The 20,718-nt window shown below is 51.0% G+C and overlaps 1 protein-coding gene across 1 annotated transcript; it reads right to left on the bottom strand.

Moving 5' to 3' along the window:
* Positions 1 to 2,216: 2,216 nt before the first annotated feature.
* Positions 2,217 to 16,744, bottom strand: LOC125512435 (U-box domain-containing protein 34-like). Its single transcript, XM_048677534.1, has 9 exons — positions 16,441 to 16,744; positions 16,227 to 16,345; positions 16,018 to 16,133; positions 5,559 to 5,680; positions 5,137 to 5,432; positions 4,873 to 4,974; positions 3,676 to 4,104; positions 2,823 to 3,572; positions 2,217 to 2,741 (listed from the first exon to the last, which is right to left on the bottom strand). The coding sequence occupies exons 1-9, from the start codon at positions 16,616 to 16,618 to the stop codon at positions 2,538 to 2,540; spliced, it is 2,316 nt and encodes a 771-aa protein (XP_048533491.1). The 5' UTR covers positions 16,619 to 16,744; the 3' UTR covers positions 2,217 to 2,537.
* Between the last annotated feature and the right edge of the window lie 3,974 nt (positions 16,745 to 20,718).

The following is a 20,718-nucleotide window of genomic DNA, read 5'->3' as shown; positions in this document are numbered from 1 at the left end:
TACAATGCTTGACACATTAGCACCTCAAAGGCTGACAATCTGCCAACTTCCCTGATTAGAACCACCCTGATAAATAGCTATGCATAGCGCACCCAACGACAATGAGATCTTGTTTGGACGTGGAGGGAGAAATCTCCAGGGAAAAGACGCTCTGAGTGGAATAATGTTGGCAAAACAAATACCCCATGGAAAGGTGAGAGCTCAGAGCATCTATAACAACATCTATAACCGGACCTTTCAAATGTTCAATCGGACAGCTCGATCACTGTCCGAACAGAAGAAAGAAGAAGAAAAAACCCAATCAAACCACATAGGATATGGGGATGTCCGGGCAGCCCTCCACGTAGGATGCAGCCCATCCTGGACCACTTTTTCCCTTTATTTATTCTTTCTTTTCTCTTTCTCTCTTGATCCCCACCAATCACATGTATTTGACCGGACAATTTGAGAAGGATATGGGGGACATGATTGTACACATGCATAAATGGATGCATAAACGCACTGACCGGGCACGTCCGTGGACGTATGAGGATCGAAATTAGCCAATCCTGATTGTAGATGCTCTTGGGTACCCTCTTCAACCAAACATTTCTCATTTGGAACACCAAAGACTCAGCTATAGATCAATTAAGATCAGATGGCGTTCCATGGGCCACAACACCAATGCCTCCATTAAAACCACAACTAATTCTTATCGCGCTAGTCACTCCACAGTCCAGGAGCACCGCGCCACCTCCAGCCGCTCACATCTCCATTTTGTTCACCGGGGCCGCATGCCTCACCTGATGACCTGTGTCTAGCTCCATATTTTGATAAGGTGGGGACAAGATCTATCAATGCCTGATCTAGAGATGTGATATATCAAGTGTGTGTTTTACAATTTAGATGGATATATCAGATGCTGAAAATTATACTGGTTGAATGCCTGTCTCCTGTATCATGAATTAATTTGGTTATATCGATAATGAATTAATTTTTTATATCCATAATGGGCATGTTAACATGTTGAATGCCGAACAAGCCAACTGTATATTCAGGTTGTTTAATAACAGGAAAAAAGAGAGGACAAAACCACTGGCCTACAAAAGCACTTTGCATGCTTTTATTTCTATACTGGTTGAAGCTCCATGCAACAGCTTTATCACTTATGGATTATATAATCTAATGAATAACAAATAGATTAATCAAGAGATCTAAGACTAGGCATTGAGAGAGAGAGAGAGAGAGAGAGAGAGAGAGAGAGAGAGTTTAGGGTGTTAGCATCATTAGATCGGGAAACTAGATATGGGGTTTTCAACAAGAGAACACAACAAAGAGAAAATGGCGTCGGATATTCATGATTCGTCCTCAAAGGAGGCGAATGATGCGCTAGCTACATGCACCCCCCAACTTTGGACAGCAACTTTACAAAATTTGTTTAGTCTGTAGAAGATTCTTTTATTTTTTTCCTTTTGAAATAGGAGGCAAAAGACATGCCTCGTTCATGCAATGGACTTGCCTCATTCATTTTAAGAGAGAAGACAGTTTATCACAAGGGGTAGTGAAAAACTCAAAAAATAAAGAAATATATACGCCGTCCTCTCCCGGCATCAAGTTACTGAAAAGCTTCGCCTCGTTCTTCAAATTGCTCAAGATGATTTGAGGTGTCGTAGATTTCTTTGGGAAGACACACAAACATTTTGAATTCGTGCGTGGCTGATGAAGAACTTCACAAACTCATGATCCCATTTGGAAGGTCGCTGTGTTTTAGGTTTTGGGTTTGGTACAAGCCCATTTTGTTGATCACCTTTTTTAGACTGTATGAGGTTGATAAACAACTTTAGACCTCATCATCTTACTTTAGCCTTTTGATATGATTAATTTGACAAACCTTCCTTCCTCAGAAGAATGATTAATTTGAGGTAACCGATGCACAGCGGACAGAGTTATTTATCATTGCCGACAAGAATCATCGATAAAGTGGGCAAGTGGCTGGCTGGTTCGGTGAGAAGAATAGAATATCCCAGCGTGAAACACGCTAGCTTGGAGCTTAGCTCAGCGTTACTGTGGAACTCAGTGATGTATACAGATATAGGTAATTAACAAGCATATATTTCTGTCGATCGGCCCTACCACGCAGCTTCAATCTTAAATATAGTTTTGCTGTCCAATCTGATAATACTATTCGCTTTCGAGCTTGATCTGGATAAATGATAGATACCGAATGCTGACACACTTGTGTGAGATACAGGCAAAATCTGAGATGAACTTATCTCATGAATTAATTTGTTTATATCAATAATGGAAGGGCCTGTCTCTTGTAGAAAAATGCTGAATCTGTCAGAATGTTGGATGCCGAACAGCCAACTGCTATCCAGTTTGTTCAATAACAGGACCAAAAAAAAAATCACTATCCTACAAAACTACTCTGCATGATTGAATTTTTCTGTACTTTGGAGGTTGAAGGGTCATGCAACCCCTATATCACTTATGGGTTGTAGAATCTAACGAATAAACAAATAAAGCAATTACATCATACATGGAGATAATCACGACGGTCATTTCCAAGGCTGCGTCTGGGCTGTCTGTGACTTCTTCCACTGCTGTATCGCCGCGTGCAGCGAATGGTTTGGGATTATGGATAAGTTCGGAAGCTTGCACCTTGTGATTGGCGACACCTTGTGTTTCCTGAGCCAATCTTTGATGGCATGATGCTCATAGGTGTGTCCATCAGCAGCGACATACGGATCATCCATCAACCCCTGCACCCAAATTGCGTAGTTAGCTGAAGGATATGTCAGGTGATGATTACTCAACTGAAGGTCGATTAGAGGAAGATTTACCTGTGTTATGGGGCAGATGAAGTGGCCTGGTGCTCGTGAGTTTGGGTTTCTCATGTTGACAATGGAGGAAACCCTGTGCAGTATTTCCTCCAGCTCCGGCAGCACCTCCGACTCAAGATCAGGCCTATCCCTGCATTTTAGAGCAGTGCATCGCAAACCGAGCTTTGCCAACATTTCCGCCTCGGCGACTGGCCAGTCGGTTTGAGTTCTGTCGAGGATATATGGAAGTGACCTGCTTTTGATAGCGTTTTCTACGCTTACGATGAGGCCGTTTGGGTGCTTGCCAGTTAGCATCTGAAGAATGATGACTCCCAGACCGAACAGATCCGATTTCGGCCGAACAGTCCCGGTTTGCTGGTACTCAGGATCCATGTAGTACATGGTGCCAGCAACAATGGTATCTGTGTATTCGGTTTGCCAGTCAGGGACCAGATCAGATATGACCTTTGCGAAACCAGCATCGCCGATTTTACCCACGTAGTTCTTGTCCAACAGGATGTTTGCAGGTTTCAGGTCACGGTGGACTATAGGCTCTGGCTTCCTTCCATGCAAGAAAGCAAGCCCACAGGACACTTCAAAGATGATACGAAACCGGAGGAACCAATGCAGTGGCTGATGCCTTTTGTTGTTAAGAAGTTGATCTTCTAGGCTTCCATTCTCCAAGTATTCATATACAAGACAGCCGATTTCAGGACAGAAACCAATTAATAAAACCAAGTTGGGATGGTGAAGTTGGCTAAGAATCTCAACCTGCATAAATCCATACAACATTTTGTAACTGGATCACTCGGGCAGTACTAATCATCATGGTGTATGCATAAGGTTCCTATAAATTATGGCATAATCCATTTACCTCCTTCAAGAACTCGTCAGTTTTGTCGGTGGAATCCTGCTGAATGATCTTGACAGCTACTTCAATGTGATCAAGGGTGCACCTATACACATTCCCATAACCTCCTTCACCGATCTTCCTTGCTTCAGAGAAGTTACCAGTGGCAAGTTCTATTTCATGTTTCGAGTACCGCCTGCAATTTTTGCTAGTTGACAGAATAGCATCTACAATTTTCTCCTTATCGAGAGAAATTATGCAACCTACCATTTCAGCCTTATGCTTAGAGTAGGCCTCCCTGGTGAATGATCTTTTTGCTTGCTCAACTTCGTTAATGGCTTCCAAATGTTTTGCTTTCTCATCTGCTGCTAGTTGCTTCAGAATTTTCTCCTTGCGTAACGCATTCTCTACCTTCCTTGCTTCTTCAGAACATTCGTTCGAAAGTACCTGAATCTGCGAAATCATGATGAACCTTTTCTTACCATGTATCAAACATGATGAAGTATGCTAAGGGATACTACTATGAGAATAATTACTGAGATAATATTTGTACTTATGCATTTTAAATCACTACTAACTGTTCACGACCAAAGCACGTTTGAGTAACTAATTGAAACATGAAAAGCAAGTCAGTTCTCGGAACATTTTCAGGTCTACAATCTTAAAAAAAATTCATGTTCTTTTGTTTTGTTTACATGTTGCCAATATTGAAGAAAACTATAGAACAAACATGTAAGTGTGGGTGCACTCTTAAGACAGAATGGCAGTATATACTACATCAAACATATTACAAAGCTAAGAAATCTTTAAGATTCATGTTAAATTTAAAATAATGTTGGAAAAGTCCAGATCACATGCACATCTCGAGGGCAAGACATGTTCAAGAAATATCACATAAGAAAATCAGTAAGGACACAAGACAACAATTCTAATATATGATAATGAAAATGGAGAGTAATTAGGAGGTAATAAATAGTTAACTGGTGAGTGAATAACATTTCGCCATAATTATTGGATGTTGGATGGATAATTATAAATCAGAGTAAAGTTCCATATGGATCAGATCAAAAGTATCAGATCCAACTTGTCCTTTTTATACTGGTACAAATGTAGATTTAGGGAGATATTAATGCAGAACACAAAAGATAGACTCTTGGAACAGCTTGACCTTATAGTGACAACAAGTTCTTAAGGTACCGCTAGTTGCGGAAGAAATTTAACCTTTTTCTTAGCATGGACGAGATCATCGCAGGCTTTATCATACATCACCAAGGTTTCCTTCAATTCCTTCCTCAGCTTTTCTACTTCATCTATAGATTGACACTGTAGATAATGTCAGGATAACATACTTAGCTTGTTTTGGAAAAGGTATAATTAAAATTGCACATTGGCTCATTAAACATGTACGAAATCATATGCATGGACGTCAATAATGGATACTAGTGAAAATATTGTAAAAATGGAAGATGGATCTGAGTACCGGACCTCATCACTTGAGTTTGAGGCACCATAAGAAACTTTCTTCAAAAGGCTATGAGAATCATATCTTTGATTTACATCTGTTCCTGCTTGCAATGCATCTCCACTTACTATGTGGACTAATACACTGCTTTCTGAACCTGCACTAGCATCCGAACTAGCACTATACGAGCAACGGGCCTGTGAGCCTGATGATACTGAGAGCGTCTCAGCCTCTGTAGAACTGTCAGACAACAAGCTCATCTGCGTTTCTGCAAACGCTTTGTGAGTAATTGAATGAATGCTTAAGTTTGTGCCAGACACTGCAAAGAAAAGAAAGTCGCAGTATGTAAAGAAAAAATAAACATTAAGTCCAGCAAAAGGAAACATCGCAAGAAGGTAAAATATAGTAGGATATAAAATGCTAACTGTCTGAACTCGGCACATACTGCCTGCTTGAGGATGTCCTGCAACTTTCACGATTAATCTTCGCTTGCATACAACAAATACATTGCACGCATTTTGCGTAGTTTTCAGGACAGCGGTGGGTACATCAGGACTACTCATCACCCTGCATAGCGATAGGCAGTGATTTCAGAGCAGCAGATATGAGGCAAACTGAAAACAAAGTGTCCAGTCCAATGCAGAAACAGTATGCATATCAAAGCTAACATGGTATGGACAATGGCTAACGAGTACAATCGAAGTATTATGCAGTCCCTGAAGCACTATTATAGATGCAGTTATTCGTAAGAAGTTTATCCCCACTACTAGGAATTCTCTCAACATGCAAAGGCACCACCTCAGCATGCATGCAACATCAGCGCTTCGGTTACAAACAACAACAAATCTATTACCAGCTATCTTTTTCTCACTGACCATCCCCTCTTCAGTCTCTCCCCAGCGCCTTATTACTAAATGATGCTCCTCAGTAGCTCAGTGGTAAAGCGGTCGGCTGTTAACTGACTGGTCATAGGTTCGAATCCTACTTGGGGAGATTTGATCCATTCTTTAGTGTAAGAACTTTAATGTAAGAACAAGGAATTAAATTAAATGGTGGATCAAAAAAATGGAACTATGATTCATACTCACTATTAAGACCTCGCAACCAGACTGAAAATTTCAAGTAGTTCTTAAATAAAAATAGAAAATAAATTTTTCTTCCTTCAAATTTTGTTTCCTCAAAAGACAACTTTTACCTTAGAAAAACATTTAGTTTTCTAGAGATATCTAACCCTGTTTCTACCTGCACCTGTTTTCACCTGTTAATTAGTCATTGCTCCTCATGGCCCACCCTCACTTAAACCCAACGTTTCATTTCGCCTTATGTTTGCATCTTCTTAATTGTTGCCCTTCTCTTTGTCTCCTCAGGTTTCACTCGAGACTTTACTACCGAAGGAACGGCGTGGCAAAACGTGCATCACCCTCTAGTAGACTCTAATTTTTTTTTTTAGAACATAGACGTCAGGGACGTCCGGCTTTAAATTAATAAAGCCCACAACATAGGCAGCGTATGACAACCACATGACCAACACACGGTACCAAACAAAAGACGAGCAGGTCTAGGAAACTGCAGCCGGAGGAGGAATAAAGTACGTTACAAGGCACGGCCGGCCTAGCGAAACGAGCACGCAGGCTCGGCTGAAACTACAACCAAAAGGGGCTGCCCATCCCTATGCGACAGCAGACGGCGCGGATGACGGCGTGCGGGACTCGGCGTAAACTAAGCGAAGACGGCAAAGAGCTTGGCGATGAAGATCAAAGTCCTGTTGTCTGCCCAGCGGTGCCCATTGCTGCAAGAAAACGATGCATTTGAAAATAACGTCAGCGGGATGCGAGGGAAATACGCCCTCAATAGTAAACTTGTTACGAATATGCCAGATAGCCCATAACATGGCCGCCGCACACGTCCACATGACCCGACGAGCCGGGCCATGAACCAATGACAAAGAAGACACTAGCGCGGCTCGGGAGCGGGGATCCCAATCCACCCCCGCGGCCTCACAGACCGCGCTCCAGGCAAAGCGCGCCAAAGAGCACCGGAAGAAAGCGTGGTCAGCATCTTCCGGAACCCCACACAGAGCACAAGGGCCGGAGGCGGGGCCGTTGCGCTTGGCAAGGTCGATAGAGGTAGGAAGGTGATCTTGGCGTAGTTGCCAGAGGAAGACCTTGATCTTGAGAGGGATTTTGGCCTTCCCAAGCCCCTTGGTAGCCGAAGGGACCTGGCCGCGGGTAAGCTCTCTGTATAGGGAATTGACAGTGAATTTGCCAGAGCCCGAAAGTCTCCAAGAGACTGTGTCCGCGGAGTCCGACAGGCGAACATCGGCGATCAGATCCCGGAGGCGGTCCCACTCCGCCATTTCCGTCCCCGATAAATCTCTTCTGAAGTTGATATAGGGTGGGGAGGAGCTAAGAGCCGAAGCAACCAGTTGGTTGGGCTCGACTGCAATGGAGTAGAGTTGGCGAAACTCCGACCATAGGGGTTGGTGGCCAATCCAAAGGTCTAGCCAAAACCGCGTGGAGCGCCCATTGTTAACCCCAAATTTCGCGCCCCTGGCGAAGAAGGGTTTTAGGGCTTGAATGGAGTTCCAGAAGGGGGACCCACGGGAGGCCGCCTCGAAGAAATTTCCGTTCGGGAAGTATTTCGCACGGAGGAGATCGATCCAGAGGCCAGTCTCACCCTGAGACATCTTCCAGATCCATTTGCACATGAGTGATGAGTGCAATGTTCATCAACTTGGAGTTGATGATCCCAAGGCCCCCCTGGGCTTTAGGTCTACAACGGCCTGCCATTTAACCATATGGTATTTCCGTTGGTCCCTGCTCCTTCCCAAAAGAAACGGGACCGCGGGTGTATCCACTTTTGGTGTGACCCCATCGCCAGCAAGAACAACCCATGGGAACATAGGTAAGGATGAGAGGCTGAGTTAGTTAAGATTAGTCTAGCCCCTGAAGACATAAACTACCTCTCCACGGACACACCCTGCCCGCTACCTTGGAGGTGAGAGGTTCCCAATCAGCGATCGAACATTTCTTCGCCGCGATCGGGAGGCCGAGGTATAGTGAACGGAAACTGGCCAAGTTTGCAATTAAGCAAGTTGGCTACCCGCTGACTTTCAGCCGCGTCCATCCCTATGGACATTACTTCACATTTGTGAAAGTTGATTTTTAGCCCCGACATGAGTTCAAAACACACAGAATGGCTTTGACCGTTGCGATACTGTGAGTGTCGGGCTCGAAAAGGAGGAGTGTGTCATCCGCGTATTGCAGGTGTGACACCCCCCCGGGATCAGGATCAGGTTGTCCACCACTCCCCTGATGTGGCCAGCCAAACGAGCTCTGTCGAGCATGGCGCCCAAGGCGTCCACTGCAAAGTTAAACAGCAACGGCGAGGCTGGGTCCCCCTGACGCAGCCCACGCTTGTTGCGGAAGAAGTTCCCTACTTCTCCGTTCACCGCAATCGCTGTTTGGCCCCCCAAGACCAACTGCATCATGCGATGAACCCAAACCGACGAGAATCCCCGGTCCAGGAGGACCTGACGGAGAAACTCCCAGTTCACGCGGTCGTACGCCTTCTCAAAGTCTAGCTTCAGGAGAATCGCGGGCTGGCGAGCGCGTTTTAGGGAGTACACAATCTCCTGGAGGGCCAACGGCCCCTCTAAGATGTTGCGCCCCCGAATAAAAGCCGATTGGTTCCTACTAATAATACGGTGAGCTATCGGAGACAAGCGAGTCAAACAAGCCTTAGCACAAATTTTAAACGGAACATTAATCAACGCTATGGGACGAAAGAGCCTAATATGATCCGCGCCCGGAACTTTGGGGATCAGAGAGAGAACCCCAAAGTTTAGGCGAGAGATATCTACCGTACCCCGCATAAAACCATTGCAAACGTCAAAAATAGGCCCTTTGAGCACTTGCCAAAACCTTTTGAACATCGCCACCGGCCACCCATCCGGCCCGGGTGCGGTGTCGGATTTCATGCCAAGGGTCACCTTGTCAATCTCCTCCGGGGTGAAGGCCAATCCCAGGCCCTCGTTTTCATCGTCCGTGACCCGCAACGCAGGGTCCCACACATCCGCCCTAAGCCGGGCGCGGGATTCCTCCCTGGAACCCATCAGTTGGATGTAGAACTCGTAAATGTGACGGACGATATCTTGTTGCCGCAAAAGGAGCCCCTGCTCAGATTGCAAGCGCAAAATGGCGCATTTGCAGCAACGGCCATTAGCATAGGCGTGAAAATATTGAGTGTTCGCGTCACCCTTGAGCGTCCACTTGATACCACCGCGTCTACGCCAGTACTCCTCCTCAGCTCTAAGGAGGGACTCGACCTGAGCCTCAAGCGCGTAGCGCTGAGCCCAGTCTTGCTCCGAGAAGGTCTGCACATTCGCCACAGCATCCATCTGAGCGAGCTCCGCGGTCAAATGCGATCGAAGCAGCTTATCTCCGCGCCCCTGGTTAGCCCCCCACCCTTTGAGGGCCGCACGCAAGCCCGCTCCTGCAGCAATCCAGAACTCCATCGGCCCGCGCGCGCGCCCGACCCGGGCGACGCAATTCTCCCATTTCGAAAGGAAGATTTGCTCAAAGTCCGGAGACTCTAACCACGCGGTTTCGAAGAAAAAACGAGGGCTGCGTTTTAACCTTTCCTCCCCCGAGGAGAGGATGAGGGGGACGTGGTCCGACCCTATCCTCGTTTCGGCATGCAAAGAGCACAAGGGAAACAGCACTTCCCACTCCGAGGACATGAAAACCCTGTCCAAGACCGACCGCACCGGCGTTAGTTGTTTGTTGGTCCAGGTGTAGCGTGCCCCCACGCGGGCCACTTCCCTAAGGGCCATGGCTGCGATTGCATTATTAAACATGGACACCCTTGTCCAATTAATAATACCGTTGTTTTTATCCGCTCCCGAGCGAATTAAGTTGAAATCCCCTCCCACTAGCAGAGGTAAATTTCGCGTGCCCACAGACGCAACCTTCGCCTGGAGTTCTCCCAAGAACTCCAGCGAGAGCGAGTGGTCGGCCGGGCCGTAAACCACAATCACCTCCCACTCTTGGAGAGTTGCGCGGTGGCGTACGTGGGCCGACAAGAAGAAACGACCGGCATCCCACGCCACCACCTCGAAGCAAACTAGGTTGATGCCTAGCAGCATGCCTCCCGAGTGCCCGACCGCCGGCACCCAATGCCAAACAAAACGCTCCAGCGGATCGACAGCTAGCAGGTCCCGATGATTGAAATCGGCCTTGATAGTTTCCTGCAGGCCAACTACGTCGATCGCCTCGTTCCGAATGAACTCTTTTAACTGGGTCCGCCTCCCAGCGTGGCTGAAGCCTCGGATGTTCCAGAATATGTATCGCATCAGATAATGCGATTGCGGAGGCGGATACCGCGAGCGGTCACCGCGTTGGCCACGCGCCGTGTCTTGGCAGGACGACGGTTGGAGGTGGACGGCGCAGCCCCTGCTGCTATGTCCTCCTGATCGGGCCGCGTAACAGTCACCAGAGAAGCCCCTGCTTCTTCTGCTGTTGGCGCAGCGCGGGCCAGCGCTGCCTGAGCTAGCGCGGCCTGCGCGATTTCCTTAGCACGAATAAGAGAGAGCACTTCGCGCGCTTCCCCCTCGTCAGACATCACCACCCCACTATCTTCTAAGATACCCCCCAAGCACTCATCAGAATATTCATCAAAGATCGTAAAGCAGGGCATGGGGTTACCTTCGGTTTCCAGGTTCTTCTGGGCCTGCAGGAGTTGGGCGCGTTGGAGGGCTGGAAGGTTGCCCTTGGCGCCCTTCGGGCGGGAGCTCACCTGCTCCTGCGTCGCCGTGGACGCCACCACCGCCTTGGAGCGCTTGGCCGTTGAAACGGGCACCACCTTGGCCACCTCCGTGCGGAGCGCGTCAGAAGCTGGAGGGGAGATGACCGACGAGGTGCCACCAGTCGGACCCCCAGGAGAGGCCAGCGCCATCACCACCGGCCGCTGCGGAGCAGGCGTGCCCGCATGGCCCGAGGGAGGGCTCACCGGCGCCACCAAGGGAGTCTTGCGGCCTGCCGGCTTCTTGTGGAGCCTCGTCCCACCGCCACCGAGGCCAACCGCCTTGGGTGAGCGCGCCGTGGCAGCCCGAGGCTCACCCACCACCGCAGCCACCGGGGAGACGAGCATCGAGCGACCCTCCGAGTCGCAGGACGCCGAGACCCCCTTGTCGATGTCGAGGCCCAGCGTCATGTTGGAGCCGTACTGGTTGAGACTCATCTCGTTGCTGCCCACCACCACTTGCCGTTCCTCCTGCTCCTTCGCAGCGCCCGCCGCCGGGGGCGCGTCCTGGGGGTCCTTGTCCTTGAGGCCAAGCTTGTCCCAAGTGGCGGTGTCGATGGAGTCACCCCCCATGCTCGCGTCGGGTCGTGGTCCTTGTCTTTGTCATTTGGTCCCTTGTCCACGCTAGCTGGTGGAGGGGGAGGGGGCGCCGCACCCTGTAGATCACCCACCTCGGCCTCCAGACGAATGGTGAAGCCCTCGCTGTTGAACCACACTTGGACGTAGCCCTTGAGCTTGGCCGGCGATCGACACGCGAAGCGCATCCGGACTGGGCCGCGCCCCGGCAACGACGTGTGATCCACCTCCATTGGACGCCCAATCATCACCGTCCCTGCCATGAGGCGGTCCACGCGGCGGTTCTTGGGTGGCACACCCCACAGCTTGACCCACACGTCCGGCATGATCTCGGCCTTGGGTTCCTCCTGGGTCAGTTCCTTGATGTCTGCCATGATGTCGTTGAGGGAGAGGTAGAGCTTGCCGCTGCGGGTCGCCATCCGCAGCATGGCCTTGTTGGGGAAGACGACCGAGAACTGGTCGACGCCGATGGCCGTCACCTGCCAGTCCCACACCCCCTCGAAGAGGTGAGGGAGCTCCGCCTCCAAGATGGGGATCGATAGCATGCCGGGCGCCGCCGAGATGATCGCCGCATCCGCCACCAGCGGGGCCTGGACCTCCTCGCCCTCCGTCTCCACGAAAGGAAGGCAGAAGAAGCCCTCTCCAGGGATGGCGTTGCCCATGATCTGCAGCAGAAGAGGCCGCCCCCGCGTGGGGCAGTACGCCGACGCGTGCCCTTCCTCGTGGCAGACGACGCACAGGGGCTTGAAGTGGCACACATTTTGGTAATGCCCCACCCTGCCGCACTTGAAGCACTCCGGCGCGTCAGCCTCCTCCACAGGGATCGGAGCGTCAGCCGAACCCTTCGAAGCCGACGGCCCCCCTTTTGCTTCTGCTTCTTGGCCACCGGATCCCCGCTCCGCTCACCGCCCGGAGGGAGCTGGGACTCCTTCCTCTTGAGCTCTTTCTTCTGTTCCAGCCCGCGGCGCCGATATTCCTCCTTCTTGCGCTCGCGGTCCTCTTGCTGCTTCCGCTCTTGCTCCGCAAGCCACCATGGAGGCGGCGGCCCCCAGCCCCCGTCCCCCGCGGCCTTCGCCGACGCCTTGGAGAGCGCCTTCGCCCGCAGATCGTGCTCGCGCTGTCGATCCGCCGCCGGGATCGGAGGCGACATGGGAGGCTTGTCGCCGCGGCGGGAGCCCATCCTCACAACAGTGGCGAACGAGCAGGAAAGAGGTGGGGGAGGGGCAGAACGTAGGAGACGACGGGCAAGGTGCCCGAAGCGCCGCACCTGAGAGTGGGATGCAGGAAACCCTAGAGACAGATCTAGGGTTCCTTTTGGCACCCACAGCCACCTATTAATAGGGGCGGACGACCGCTCAGCCTCCTCCGCACTGGGCCCGGGCCTAAGCGCAGGCTCACAGCAGGCCGCCGGGCCAGGCTGGTCAGGCCCAAGCACGGAGGGGCGTCCCTGCACCCCCACAGGCCGAGAAGCGGGCTGGATCGCCGATGGGCCCCCCAGCCCAATTCCTGGAAGGCTAGGCCACTCCTCCTGGCCCAGCGGGGAAACGAGCCCGACCGTCGGCTCCCCGGAAACCCTAGCCAGGACCCGCGGTTCCCCGACACTGGCGGCCCCGCCGTCGCCGCCGCCGACCCCTGTCGGCTCCGACGAGCTCGCCGGGACCGGAGGAGGTCCCTCCAACACCAGATCGCGGCGAACCACCTCCGACAGGGCGCACGAGCGGCCCTCAGGACCCGCATCCACCCCCTGCGGCGGACGCCAGATCCACGGCGCCGGACGATGCCCGCCATGTCCACCAGGGGCAAAGGCTCGCCGGCGACCGGCCACGAAGGAGCCACCAAGCTCCTCCGCACGGGCGACAAAGTCACCCACCGAGCACCCCGCACGGGGCCTCAGCGAACCACCACCACCATCACTTACGTCGCTACTTACCTCATCGTCGTCGCCGTCGGAGTTGACCCCCTCCAGAGCCCAGAACCTGCTGCCGGAGAAGGACGGGGCGAGAGGCCGCCCCCCAGACGGCGCGCTCCACCGCGCGCACCCCTCGTCAGGCCGCACCTCCGTCCAGCCTTCCGCCTCCGCCGCGGGGCAGCGGGCGGCGTCGCCCGCGGAATCGCCCCCCGAGTCGCCAGACCGAAATGCCATCCAGCTTCCACCGACTCCCAAGTCTGATGAAGAAAAATTGTTTGTTTGTTTTTTCTGCTGAAGTCTTTTGTACTCCCCCCGCCTAGGTGCATAAGTCATCTTAGGTTGTGCACCACGACCAAGAAGGAAGGAAAAACAAGAGAACTTAATGTTTATTTGCTAATTAATAGTATTGCATGCAATGAACTGATCACTGCATGTCGTGTTTGGTAGTCTCAAGTCACTGAAAGCATACACGCCCCACTTCTCTTATTGGTTGATTCTTTTATTTATGTCAAGAAATAAGAAACAAGGTAGGAGTTAATGCACCGCGCCTAAGTGTTTGGGGATTATTTGGTTTTCGTAAGGTGGCTTATACACCTAGATGGAGGGAGTATCTAATGGTAAGCTCATGACGTGTAACCATAATGTGTGTATAGTTTACGCCTTGGAAATTTTAATTTAAACGGTGCCTCATTTATTGGAGCGGAACCCAAAACCAATGCTTTTGGATTGACAAAATGCCTGACTGAAATGAAAGACCCTTGAGTTACTGACCATACCAGTCAATTGGTTTAGACCATTTCCCTTCACTGAAGCGGTAAACGCATTACTATTGTGCTGTCACAGCTTACGTCAGGATCTACATGCACATGATTCTTTAACTTAAAATGACTCATGCAACAGAACAATGGACACCCGTAGATTTTATTCCGCATCTTCATCTTCTTCAAGCAAGAGTAACCGATGATGCGTGTGTTATAGCAATTGCTATCGTCTTTAAGCAGAGAGTAGCCCCATTCACATCTCCCTCTCCACCACAGTTGGATGTCCGCGGCCTTGCTCCAAGGATCAGGTCCGATTTTTTTTCTTCATCACGAGAATCTGTGGTTTCTTGGCACACAGTCAAGTGGTCATCATCATTCGCCCTTCTGCGTCCTAAGCACGAGCAGCTTAACACACTGAAAGACTCCAAAATCATATGTTCTTCTCCTACTCTGCATGGTGCAGCTACGGTCCAAGGCCACAATCGAGTAGTGCCTTCGAAAATGTACTTCTTCTTCGCGTGTGCATGTGTGATTAAATATTTAGTTTTTCTTTTTTCAGTTTTCCAACTCATGAATGCTGAGACATATGTCCTCCTGCCCTGCAGGTATTCAACTAAATGACGCTGAGTAAATCTACTTGAAGTTGATTTGTCTATCAACCCATTTGATCCTTTGTATACGCTTCTATTTTCCCTGAATTGAAGGTTTACCACGGTTTCCTTGCTTATTCGTTGTTTGATGTCTTCTTACAGGAACCCTCAATTTTGTTTTAGAGTGGTTGCAACCTTCTGGCCAACATTGTTACTGACTAGCTTACATGCAACAATGTCAATGGTGGCAACATATTTTTTTCCCTACTACCTTACGTATTGATAGAGTCACTGTTGTGGTTTATCACAAGTTAATATGTAAGCTGCCTTTCAATAATTTTAATTTGAGTGCTTTTGCTTGCTTGCAGGAATTAATTAATTATTTTCAAAAGAAAGGAAGAACTCATGAACCGGTAATATTCACTGCGTCTACAACCTTTTGTATATAATGAGATTTTAAAATATTTATTTTGCCAACACAAGTGTTATGTTGGTGGAAGGTATACTACATCGAGTTGTTCTTTGGCTTTCTAGAAGAGAATTGCAGAATACCACATGTTTATCCATAATAAGTGTCGCAGTTCTGAACTAAGGTTGATCAGAACTAGTACAATTTGTTACGTACTTATCATTTATTGTGATGATGGTGCATGCTTTGACTACACTTGCAGAATCCTCTATGCAGACATATTACTTATCCTATTGAACACTACACTCAACAAACTTTGTGATTCGCATGACAGACTATTAGAGGTATGATTTTAGTTGATACATTGTCATCGTTTCTTTTTTCCCGTGAACCAAGTTTTATAGCACATATACGCAATTCTCGCAGCAACGTGCGGGGCATTATCTAGTTATTGTAAGAGGGCATTGCAGCAACCGCTGGTTAACGAATTCTATCAGCTGCAATGTCTAACGCCTGAAATACAATCATCAATCTTCGAAAATACGACCAATGTTTTTTCTCAACCATATGAAATGCACAACGGCTGACCATCTACAATGCAATGCACATCGTGCAAAGACATACGGTACAGCCATAAGAGAGGAGGCGTGACATAAGATCTAATTGCACTTTAATTGCGCTTAAAGCTGCGACCTTCCAAATCCACCGTCTACCAGAAAGGCCAAATTAATGGCAAAAGGGCCTTTGCTGTTGCCACCACTTTTCAGTTAATTGCCCAATGATAAAGCCCTAGCTCAAGTTCACTAGTTCACTGCCAAGGACGATCGGTACAAAAGGAAAGCAGCGCACGTACGTACCTGTGGAACCACCGGAAGGAGCCCGAGCCTAGCACCAGGCTCCGTACGCCGGACTCCGCCGCGTACCGCACAAGCGTCTCCGCCACGCCATCGCCTTCCACCACCACCGTCTCCACCTGCGCGAAGCCACGGCAGACCAATCAGATCAGAAGCCTGCAAGCGCGACGGTGAGATTGCGACACGGTAACAGTCTCGCGGCGGGCACTCACATTCGCTTTGGCGAGGCGGCGGAAGGGGAGCAGCGCCTCCTGCACGCTCGCGTGCCGGTCTCGGGAGTACGCCTCCACCACCTGGTGCCCCGCCCGCGCCACCGGCACCCGCTCCCCGGCTTCGCCGCCGACCAAACACAAATCAACCGCGTCAGCTCGCGGCAAATCGACCGGGCCGAGGGAGCGAAAGGGCAAGGAGGGGGAGCATGCTTACCCGGGGAGGGGACGAATGTGAGCGTGGGGATGACGTGGACGAAGGCGATGGCGACGGCGCGGTCTGCGCCCTCGTCGCCTAGGAGGCTGGCCGCCGCCCACCGCGCGGCGCGGCGGCTCGCGCTACCGCCGGGGCGGACGGCGACGGCGACGGAGGGCGGCGGCGAGGCGGAGGCCATGGGACAAGGTCTACGGGAGGCCGATGCGCGCCGGACGATGGGGAGGCGTTGCCGGCGCCGCCGGACGTGGGGGGTGCAGTGGCCGTGTCAGCCAGCCCGCTCAGCGCGGGATACGAGAGGAGGCGGGAATCAGTTGGTTAATAGCTCGCAGTTAGTTGTAGGTGTTGCGGCGGGGAGGGTTCGTGGCGCGGGGCCGCAGTGTCAGTGATAGAGATGGGTTCGTTTGACTATTGTTGCGTCTAAAATGTGTAATTTTATACTCCCTCCTCGGCAATAATGCTACACTTATGGGCTGCTGCTACGGAAAGGATGCCTACGGGCTGAGGTGGCCAAATGAGAGAGTCCTGGCTAGTCCTCGCCATCTCTGGCCCTGCCCTGTCGGCCCACCCAGGCCTGTTCTAAAATCCAGGGCCTAGACCCGATGGGCTTGTCCGTTGGCCAGGCTTGGGCCTGAGTTTTGAGCCCACCAGCAGGGCCTGGACGGGCTTGGGCTTGGCATATTAGTATTTTAAGGAAGAGACCCGGCCCACGGTCCTAAGCCCAAAGGGCTTTTCAGAGCTTTTTATCAGATGGGCCGGGCTTGAGCTTGAAAAGTAGGCCCGGCGGTAGGGTCTGGGAGGGCCTGGGCTTTAGTTTTCTGTCGTGAGCTTTTTAAGGCTCGACCTAAGCCAGCCCGGGCCTGGTAAAAAGCCTTGAAAAGCCCTTCGGGCCTAGGGCCGTGGGCCGGGCCTCTTTCTTAAAATGCCAATATGCCAAGCCCAAGCCTATCCAGCCCCTACTGGTGGGCTCAAAACTCAGACCCAGGCCCGACCCACAAGCAAGCCCATCGGGCTTAGGCCCTGGATTTTAGGGTCGGGTCTGGGTGGACCGACAGGGCCATACCGGAGATGGCTAGGACTACGAGAGAACTAGCGAGCCAGAATTCAGGCAAAGTAAAAAACCTGAGCACTAAACAGTTGATTCAACCTCTGCGCGTAGGTGATTCAGTGTGCCTTCTGCCGGTAAGTGTAGCATTATTACCTCCTCAGTCTCATAACATAAGAAAACCTAAAATCTAAAAAATGTGTACGCATTATTTGATGTTCCCGAGTGCCGCTCTGCCATACGTATACTATATGAGTATTTTTTTTGTCTTCTAGCGCATGTAGATGCTGGCATTAAATGTGTTCACATTAGTCATACCAGTTAGAGAAAACAGGTTCACGTACACATTAGTCATATCAGTTAAAGTCATATCTTTCAAACCGCGGATCGGAATTCAGTTCCATTTTCACCGTTGAAGTCCTCGCGACGATCGTTGAAACTAGACCCTGTATGGGTATGTTCTAATAAAAAAATTCCATGCCAACTTTCGTGCTATATGATACAACTTTGTCAGTACATGATGCAACTTTTTTCAAAATCAATTTTGGAGTAGCATGATCCAACTTCTCATACGTCGAGCAACCATGACATGACCTTTTCTATGTGCAACTAGTCGACTGCCCCAATCGATTACCTGGTAGTCAATATGTAACCCTCTCCCTAATCGTGGATGTGTAGTTTTTCACTGTTGGCACACCCCGGCCCATCAACCCTACGACCGTGCAACTCAATCTATCGTTTCAACCAACTACATAGTAGTCGATGTGCAACTCCTCCCCTCCCTACATGTTTGTGTAGTTTTAATTGGCAGGGGCAACAGAAGGAGTTACACATAGCTTGTCAGGCAGTTGGTCGGGGCAACAGACGAAATTGCACATCTCACTGTTAGGTGTAGTTGGATGGTGAAAACTGTACATTCATGAGGGAAATGAAAAATTGCATATAGATAGGGCCCTAAAATTGCACATCTCACTAGTTGGGGTGGGTGTGACGGGGTGCTAGTAGTGAAAACTACACATCCACATGGTGTGGAGAAAAGTTTCACATCAACCATTAGGCAGTTGACTGAGGCAGTTTCCGAAGTGGCACATCCACTACTAGGCAGTTGGCCGAGGCAGTAAACATTCAAAATAGCACTTCCATGGGCATGGAAAATGTTGCGCATCGACTACTAGGTAGTTGGCATGTACAACAAAAAAAGTTGCACATTTTACTTGGTAATGGATAGCTTGGAGCGAGGCGCCATTAGTGAAAACTGCACATTCATGGGTAGGGGGAAAGTTGCACATCAACTATCAAGTAGTTGCACATCGACTGAAGATGGTTGCACATAACGAGGACTAAATTGCATAGAAAAAAGTTTGTCTAAACATACTCATGTGGGATCTAGTTTCGAAGAGCACGTCACAAATATTCTAACGATGAAAGCAGATCTTGATTCCCATGAAGTCTGAATCAAATGTGTTGAAGTCCGACTGGAGGATGGAAGCCTGTTGCTCCCGTGACCCGGAGGGCGACTCGCCGCCCGCGCCCGCGTCGCCGGCGTCCCCGCCGCTGGAGCTCCTCCCCGCGGCCGCCCCGTCCTTGGATGCGCCGCCCGCCGCCTCCCCCTCTTCCTCCCCGACCCCCGCGCTGGCATCGGTGCTACCTTGGGCCAACATTGCGGAGGCAAACGACGAGGCCATCGGCCGGCCGATCGTGCGCCGAGAGCCCCGGCCCATCTGGCTGTGACCCGCATGGAGAGCGAGCTGCCACCTCGGCGTGGTAGCTCGGGCAATCTCTCGCGGTTGCGCTGGCGCTCTGCGCCGGTTCCTCCGCCGACGCTTGGAAAAAAGGCCTCCTTGGGCTCCCGAACCGCTCGCCGCCATCGCGCTCCGGCGTAGGGTGTCGCTTGGCGGTGCGACCAAGGGAGTGCCCGCGTCTCGTGGAGCTCCGCCGCTCCCGCTGCCATCGCCGTCATGGCCGGAGCCCCGCCTCACCGTCCGGTTGTCGATCCGGCGTGCTCCCTGACGAAGCTATGCACCTAGTGTAGGGTCATGGATCTGTCAAAGATACCCTCCCCAAGGACATCTCTAAAAGAACCAGAAGCAGTCGAAGAGAGATCATCATCCACTCGACCATGAAGTTATGTTCCACTCGACAGCTTTGAAGACACTCGACCATGCGAACAACCACTCAACCACCAGAAGATGTGAGGCCACTCACTCCACAACAGTCGGGATTTAAGTCATAGCTTTAATAATCATTTATAGCACTTTACTTCGGACGTTACCAGTAACGCTTCTCCTTTATGAACATTGAACCCTATGTAACGGAGGGGAGCTGGGGTCCTGGCGCACTCTATATAAGCCACCCCCTCCTTTGGGACAAGGGTTCGCACCTTTTGTAATTCACACGCATATATCCAGTCGACCGCCTCCGGGCTCCGAGACGTAGGGCTGTTACTTCCTCCGAGAAGGGCCTGAACTCGTAAAACTCGCGTGTACAACTCCTCCATAGCTAGGATCTTGCCTCTACATTCCTACCCCCTATTCTACTGTCAGGCTTAGAACCACGACAGTTGGCACCCACCGTGGGGCAGGTGTCTTAGCGGTTTTTTGGAGAAGTTGCAAGTTTTCCGATCCCCTTCATCATGGTCTTAGGCGGAGGTTTGGCTGAGGGCCGCGAGATCCGTCTCGGCGCGCTCGTGTTTATCGCCGATGACTCCGCTTGGCTTCAGGAGGCTCCACTCGACGTCGACGCGCTCCCCGTCCGCGGGGCGACGCACTTTCGGGCGTGCATCCATGGCGTCCTCCTGCGGCAGCCGTCGACCCAATATCAGCCGGCTCCAGCAACTTTCCCCCTCCCTGCGGCCCACCGGAGCAAACGTTCCGGTCGGTCGAGGCTTCAGCGGTGGGTGAGGCATGCGGTGGCCCGCCAGTCGGCCACCCCTCAAGTCGCAGCAATCGAGCCCGACAAAACTCTCTACGGCTTGTTCGATCTGTCGACTGGCTCCGTAGAGACTGCATCCGAGTGCGACAGCAGCGACCCAACGGCAGAAGTTTTGATGGTCAATGGACCACGCGGCCCTCCTGGCTTCACCCGCGAAGACGGAGGTGATGGGGACGGCGATCCGTCGCGCCTTCATGAAGAGTACCGCCTCGAACCCCTCTCTTCGCAGCAGAGGGAGGAACTTCGCCGTCGGAACATGGATGCATTGCATACTCCTATAGTTGGAGAAACCCCTGAGGCCCAGG

This window comes from Triticum urartu, chromosome 6 (genome assembly GCF_003073215.2).
Source record: "Triticum urartu cultivar G1812 chromosome 6, Tu2.1, whole genome shotgun sequence".
NCBI lineage: Eukaryota > Viridiplantae > Streptophyta > Magnoliopsida > Poales > Poaceae > Triticum > Triticum urartu.
This window is presented reverse-complemented; position numbering and strand designations above follow the sequence as displayed.